Genomic DNA, 8,229 nt, shown 5'->3' on the forward strand with positions numbered 1-8,229 from the left:
ATAGCAAACTTTTTGGTGAGCGAAGCTATAACTGGTGCTTTGAAAGAACTGCGGCATGTAAAGAAACAAATATTTACCAACACTGTTGCTCGGTTTGCGGCAGACCTTGCTGAAGAACTTGTGTTTGAAGGAATCATGGAAGTATGCCAGTTTTCGTATCCATCGACACCTACAGCTGCACAGCCTTCATCATTTGATTACGAAGACAAAGTGGTAAGATCCTATGCCAGAGATTTGTCTGAATCTGTCATTCAGGAGGCTTTTATTGAACTATCTCAGGTTGATGTGACCTTCACAACACAAGCAGCCATTAGTGTTTCCATGGACAACATTAAATACGTGAGTGCAGAAAGTATGTTAGAGTCAACACGGACTTCCACAGTTTTTCCTAATTTTAATGATGGGGTAGGGCTGAAGCCAATCCAAGATTCCAAGAAGGAATATACAGTACAGCAAGCTCTGTTTTGCACCTCTGGTGTTGTAAGCTCAATACCTGTGCCCTTAGCTGGGAGAGCTCTTTGTCAACATCAAGTTTCCTCTGAGGCTTGTAAAACAAAAGTATCCACTGCTCCGAATTCGGATGACAACATGAAAGTATATAAAGACTCCACTCATCCATTTTTCACAAGCAGAAAGAGAGAGGAGGAAGTGGCTTCTTTCAGAAATATATACTTAACTTCAGATCACAGTCAAAGGACTGGAAGTACTCCATCACTCTTACATAACCAAAATGATACCAAACAAACAAATAACAGATCTGGAATGAACAATAATTCAGAATTAACAAGTGGGTCAAAAGGCATTAATACTTTCTCTGGAACTATGGTAGATATGATAGTAAATGAAGCTTATGAAGCCATAACCTCATCTAGAGTAACAAAAGCAGTAGAAGAGTATACAGATTTTTTAACAAGAAAAATAATGGATAAAAAACCTTATGTGCAATGTATTGGTGAAGATTTCCCCAAGAATGTGTTTGCAGATCACTTGGCCAAGTATGTCGTAAAACAATCTGTGGATGAAAGTAAAACTGTGTTATGCAACACCAGTGAGAATTTAGCATGTAATGTGAGCTCACAGACTTACACAGATATCAGTAGAAAAGAACAATGTGTGGTAAAGAAGCAAGAGGCTGAGAAACAAAGTAATGTTTCTATAATTGTGGAACAACAACAGATGCCTTCGAATAATCCATGTAAATTTCTTCTTACTCCAACTCATTCTGTTCAGTGTTTTTCAGAATCTAAAGATTGTTGGCAGGAACAAAAAGGACACAGGTTTTCTTCAAAATCACCACCGTCTTGTTCCACTGTGACTTTTGATAGGCATGTTCTAGAGGACTTTACTGACACAGGAAGCTGCTCAATAACATACTTAAACAAGCCATCAAAAAAACATGATACTCAAAAACCATCATCAGGACCTTTGACTTCCAGGCAGGCTGATTGTTTTCTGCCTGCAACTAGCTTTTCTTCAGCGATGTTTGGCAGTGAAGATGCTTTGCAGGTGGAAGATAAATCAAGTCTCAAAGATGGAAATACCTGTGTAATGCCTGATACACCCCCACCAACTCCTTTAGTACCATGTCAAAGTAGTTCTGAAAGAAACCTAAGAAAACTATCCAAGAAACTCAAGGGAGAATTAGCGAAGGAATTTGCACCTGCAACACCACCTTCTACACCATACAATCCATCTGTTGCTGGTTTGTCTGAAACTGAACGTGACCCTTTGGAAAATGAGGAATTTATGCTGAAACTCATGCGGTCGCTTTCTGAAGAAGTGGAAAGTAGTGAAGATGAAGATCATTCCGAAATGCCCATTGAGAGAGAGGAGCGTTCAGAAAAGACAATTCAGTATGCAGATTGCTTAGCTAGCCATATAATTTCAATAGCAACTGAGATGGCTGCTTCCCATTTAGATGGTAAAGCAAACAAAAGAGACGCTGATAGACAGGTTCAGTTAGGTACGCAAAACAAAAGATGTGGATATACTGCGTTTATAAATATCCCAGAGGAGACGTGCAGTTCTTTGTGGAATTATGCAGGTGATATGGCAGAAAAAGTCATCAATGAGGCCAAGAAGATAGTGAAATCAAGGCATTGTAAACTGTTGAGGCTGAAGCGGGTTAACTGTCAGGTGGATTGCCTTTATCTGAGGAAAGGCGATAAAGATCATAGTTCAAAAGAACGGTGCGGTCCCATGCAGGACCAGTGGTCGGGAGAGAGAGATTCATCTGTACTTCCTTTACCGCAAAGTTCAGGCATGACAGGCTTGACTTCCAAATACCCAAGCTGTGAAAGTGTGACTGATGAATATGCAGATCATATTATTCGAGTTTTGAAAAGAGAAGGTGGTAATGCTGAACTGTTAATGGATCAGTATGCTAGCAGGCTTGCTTACAGATCTATCAAATCAGGCTTACAGCAAGCTGCTAGAAAAACCAAATTGAGATGCAACAGAAAGACACTTCCTGGGCAAAATGCACATGTAAATGGAAAGCTGGAGCTGATGAAAGCAGTGAATAAAGATGCAGGACAGCAAGTGAAAAGCAGCGTTCATCGCTGGGAAGACCAAACGTATGAAAGGAGTATCGGCACACAGAGGACAGAATGCACAGAGTTGTTACATTTTTCAGAATCCCTTGCTCGCAGTATCACTTGTGATGTCAGGAAGAAATTGAAAATGTCAGGAGCGTGTTTGCCAAAGTCTCTGACAGATTCCTGTCTATATAAAAAAACTGAATTTGATGAAGTCACAGGGGATCTTATTAAAACAAGATTTTCTAGGACATTTCTTCCTTTCTCCCCAGATCATAAACTGTATCATAGTACAGGCAGTTTAAATGAAAGTGGCTACAGTGAAGGCATAATTCAAGCGATAGAACAATATGCTAGGAAAGTAGCAGATGATACTTTAGAAATGGGTTTAGAGTCGGCTGTTCTCCATGTGGCTGAAAACAGAAAAAATGGGGATAGGCTCTCATATACTGAGAAACTGTCTCCTTTTTCTGGAACTGTCTGTAGATGCTGCAGTATGAAGGAACATCGGTACTGTACAGAAACTACATCTCATCATCTACTCGCGCAAGAATCCTCCATTCCAGTGAGGCATTTTCTTCATTCTGGATCAGGTGGTGCCTGTCAAAAATCAAGAGTATTTCAGCTTGATATTCCTAAAATTCATGTTGATGTAGAACAGAAGATAGTGTTTTCTGACAAGGGGGCGACTGTGGCCGTAGAGAAAGCAGAAGGAGAGCTGAGTTACACAAGTCTGACAGTTGACAGTGGTATTGGACAAGATGGAGTCAGTTTTGCTGAAAGCCTTACTACCGAAATAATGACATCAGCTATGACTAATATTGGTCAGGCAGTTAACACAAGGTAATAATAATTTTCTCTTATGTATTGCGTTCTGTATCAGAAAAAGAGGGATTGTTCATACAAATATGTGCTCAGAAGGATTTTTTTTTTCTTAGAAATATACACTGTATGTTCTGCATGTGTTCATTTTATTCCTCTGGATGTTTAAATGATTCAGAACTAAAAACAAAAACAAAAAAGACTTTTTTTCACCTGTGTGAGCTTGAAACCAAGGTTTCTACATATACCAGCATGCATATGTTCTAGTAAATGACTAATAAGTGGAACTTACTATTTCAACTTGAAATGCTGTTATTTTTACCTACAGTAGAGAATAGTAGACCTTATGTGTTTTGTTGATCTGTGAGCTGTGCTAGAATACAGGTTTGTTCCCTGCCTGTATTTCCTCTTCTGTGCTAAAAAATAAAAGTAGTTATTTTTTGCTTTTGTTAGTTGAACCAACATCTAGTACTGGCCGAACTAGCCATTGCTTTATAATATGAAGACTTTATTTTGATTATGGCTATGTTGTGACAGTGTCCTTATTACTGGGGGGGGAGAGAACCTTAAAGAAAAAACAATTTACTAAAGGACACTTTAGCTTATCAAATAGTAATACAGTGGATGAGGAACAGACTTTCAAATTCTTTTCATTTAGCAAGGGCTAATATACTGCTTCCTTTAATAGACTTACACATAGGAAATACGTGCCACAGTAACTTTGGGGCAAACAGCAACTGTTTCTTAAAACAGACTGTGCAGTGATAAGAGTGACTTGAAATTATTCTTCTTCAGGTCCCAGAGTGGTCTTTACCACATTGTTTTTTCCAATTTATAGTAATATTTATTTTCCTACTTTTTTTGTGTGTGGGAATTCTTCACAATAGCTAAAGGTTTCTTTACTTGCTTTCTAGAAGGGCATCATGATGAATAATAAAATTTATTTTTATATGTTCAGTAGCTGAAGGCCATGGTGGGACTGAATTAAATTTTTCAAGGTTTGATTTGAAACCCATACATACTAGCTTCTGCTCCATAGATATGAATGGAAGTTTTTGTTTCCTGTGGCATGGTAACTTTTGCAGAAAAATAAAAGTTCTGGTTTAATTTTTATGGCCTTTCAATGAAATCATTCAACTAAAAATTCTAGCAGTATAAAAGTGCTAATAAGATGTATATTTTGGTCTCTGTACAACAGGGCTGAATCCTTCCTTAGTGTAGGACCAAAGTCAAAAATAGTAATTTGGTGATGTTTTGCTATACCTGCACTATCAAAGATACTTTTTCTGAATGAGTTCTTAAAATATTATTTAAAATTTCTAGTTAGAATGTGACAGCAATAAAATACAGGGTTCAAAGAGATACTGTTCATTATTGAATCCGTGACAAGAGGCAATATTAGGGTTGTAATGTGACAAAATTTTTAAGTGTTACATCGTCATCTAACGTATGGTGTGCAATGCATGTGTTTCTTGAGAAGGTGCCTTGTGTGGTGAAAAGAACTGTTGCTAGTGCTGGTATAACTGTAAATAAAAATGGGGAAAAATCACCTTTGTATTGCCCAAATGGATTCCAGTTCAAATAGTTAAACTATTTAAGTAAAGCTACATATTTGTCTGCAAAAAATTGTGCTTGCTGGAGCAAAGTGTTGCCAGGGATTTGGTAAAGGGTAGCTTTTTAAATAGCAAAAGTTGGAGTGGCTCCTTGCTGTGGTGGTAGTAGGATGATAATTTTTCTTGAACTTTCTACCACTTCATTTGTATATATATAATCACAGTTTGCCCCAGAAAGTTAGTTCATAACTGCATGTTCTCATATTGTAATTTTTTTTTCTACAGAGTTCAAACTTCTTTAAAGTTATCAGACTGGATCTTTTGAAGTGTCTTTTTAAGGCTACCTTCTATTGAGCATACTTGCTTGATTGTTTTTTGGATAAAATTTTAAATCTATTTCCTGAGGGAAAAATTCTGTGTGAGTCATATGTTGCTACGTTTTCTTGAAGCAGGAAGGCAAATCTTTATCTGCAGAAAGAAAGAAAAAATGGAATCCTAACATTCTAAACACCAGCGCGTGCTTAAGCACTTTGCCTACAATAGCAGACCACCTAGCTTGTTTACCGAAAGCAGGGAGGGGAAGTAGCCAAACTGTCCCATGGTGAACAAGTTTGCAAATTTTAAGTCTTCCGCTTGAAAAGTGCACCTTGATATACAATCTCTAAGACGAAAATGCCTTCTTTTTTTTATAGCAAATGATCTTCCAAATGAGAGAATTATTTGTGCCACTCCCTCTGTCTTCTAGTGAAAGAATTCCAAGTAGCAATCCCTGACCTAAACCTGTTTAAATTTCAAATTCATTTGGTTGCTTCATTTCTTTTGTTGAGAATAAGGTACAAATTAATGGATTCCCCTATTTTTTTTTTTCTCGTGGATTTTAATGTTGTTGAAATGGTGTTAAATTGTTGTAAATGAACTAACACACATCAGCATGAAATGTAGTGATGTTTTTGTATTAAATTTTTGTTTAGCTCTGCTGGAAGAGAAGGATTTCACTCTGTTGAATCTATTGGTAGCCAGCAGATGAGTCTTAGTATTGGTGATGATAGCACTGGCAGCTGGTCCAATCTAAGTTTTGAAGATGAACATCCTGATGAGAGCAGCAGTTTTCTTCACCTCAGTGACAGGTAACTATAAACGTGTTAGTATAGTTAAACAGTTATCTTCACGTCAAATAACTTTGCATCAAGTGGTTTTCTCCTGGGGGTTGGGAGAGAAGAGCTTATTTTGTCTTCAACGCACAATGACCCTTTTATTAAAAAGGACTCTAATACTATGTTTCTGTTTTCTCACAAAATGTTGTTGCCCAGGAATGTTCATACTATAACTCTGTAAATGTAATGAGTATGCATTGTCATCGATGTCAGGGAGTTGCATCAAGTAAAACTACATATATAATTTAAGCGTTAGCAAGAGATGCAGGCATTTTAAAAATAACCACGATGTATAAAACACAACTTGAAAGTATTGTTTATTAGTTTTGCTGTGAAATACTAAAACTTAATGATTAAGAATTTGTTTTATGTAAATTCATCTATTCTTGAAGAATTTGCATGAGGAGCTTTAACAACAATTTTTGTCTTTTTTGGGAGTTGAATTTATAAGCTGTTCTAACTGATGTTGGTAGAATATTTATATACTACTAACCGTGAGCTTACAGGTCTGTAATATTGGAACTTACCTGTTCAGAGTAGTAACTTTTACCACAGAGCTTCTCGCTTGCCCTGGCTGATTGATAACTAACAAAGATTAGAATGGGAATTTTAAAAATATGCATGGTCTCTGCCTGTTGCCAGGGAAAATTATATTGAGAGTTGTGGCCCAAGCTTCTATATAAGGAGTATGTGAGGAATGAATCATGAGCTTTCTAGTTAGTACTTCCAGCATCACTGAGATTAAAGAAAATAAGGGAGATATGTTTCCTTATCTAAGGTACAAATAGTTTATTTGGTACCAGAGTGAAACTACTCGCTTAAATGTCTACAATATTTTTCATGTTTTGCTTAAGTAAATATTTTAATCAACCCACTACTATAATTTATCACTCGTACAACTGAGTAATTTTGTAAGAGAATACATTGCCTTAGTTATTTTAATAAAACATCATCTCTTGAATGAGTGAAAATGAGTTAGACTTACATGATGAAATTCAGAGTATAAGGAATAATATTCAGTATATTGGCAGTTACAAATAGTGAATAAAATATAGGTTAGTTGATGCTAGTAAAAAATAAAAGTATAAAAATATTGCTGTACCTGTAGTGCTCATGTTGTATTTTTTTTATTATCCCCAAAACAGATTTAAATGAAAAGAAAGTAATTTCTATAGCTTGCAAGATAACGTGTGCTTCATTAGAAGAGTGACCTAAATTAGCATTTTACTCAGAGAAGGGGAGGTGTAATTTGGACAGCAAGGTGTTGGTAGAAGAAACTGGCATGCACCAATTGATCAGCTCAAACTGTCGATTGGTAACAGCACATGTGTGTGTTTGTGTTGCTGAGGTTTAGCACATTGGAGTGACAGGACCTGGGTTATTGCCCTTAGTAAAAAGTTTTCGGGGGTGGGGGGAGGGAGACATGGGACACACCTTCTGTAACAAACCAAGATTCAGTAATAACACTGTTTGTGGAACAGTGTTAGCATCTTCTAAGGAAATAAAGAATTGCATGGTAGTGATAAAAATTTATTGCTTTTATTTCCTCTTTTTAACATAAACTGTTCTATTAAACTGGGAAGTGGCATTCAGTTATAGAGGGGGCATCCATTATGCAGTTATAACAGTTGAAAGTTTGGGGTTTTGTTGTTGTGGTGGTGTTTGTTTTTTCCTTGTAATTAGGGCCATCTGTTTAAAAAGTATTATGCTGATTATATGTACATTTGAAAAGTTTAAAGGTATGATCAGGTAGCATTGCTCACCTGGCAGCTATTTCTTAACGCGGGTGGCTCCCTTGTGTCTAAGAAGCTCTCAGCAGTCTTGCTTGTACCATCTTTGAAGTACTAGATATCATTAGACCAATTTGTTTGTAGTGCTGGTACTATATAATTAAGTGGCACAGTGCACCTTAGGCAAGTTTTACTTGGTGAGGGAGGACCTCTCCCTTCCCCAGTATTTTCCAGGCTGTTTGCAGTGTTCAATGGATACTGGTACTTGAGTCTCCTTTAGCTGACATTTTGGAAATTATCTTCATAATAATAAATATAGAGATTTCATTAATGGTCGTTGAAGTTTTTTAGGAACTCAGGATCACAGTCCTTAGAAGACCAACACAACAGTACAAACTATAGTGGTTCAGTTCAATTTACCTTGCGTTGCTTT

The 8,229-nt window shown here is 36.9% G+C and overlaps 1 protein-coding gene across 1 annotated transcript in view; it reads left to right on the top strand.

Annotated features, from left to right (window-relative positions):
• Positions 1-8,229, top strand: part of AKAP11 (A kinase (PRKA) anchor protein 11) — a 35,475-nt gene that overhangs the window by 16,540 nt on the left and 10,706 nt on the right. Inside the window, exons 7-8 of the mRNA XM_009892949.1 lie at positions 5-3,380; positions 5,884-6,039. Coding sequence (XP_009891251.1) covers positions 5-3,380; positions 5,884-6,039 — 3,532 coding nt within the window. The remainder of the gene's footprint in view (positions 1-4; positions 3,381-5,883; positions 6,040-8,229) is intronic.

Source organism: Charadrius vociferus, unplaced genomic scaffold, assembly GCF_000708025.1.
Source record: "Charadrius vociferus isolate BGI_N301 unplaced genomic scaffold, ASM70802v2 scaffold419, whole genome shotgun sequence".
Taxonomy (NCBI): domain Eukaryota; kingdom Metazoa; phylum Chordata; class Aves; order Charadriiformes; family Charadriidae; genus Charadrius; species Charadrius vociferus.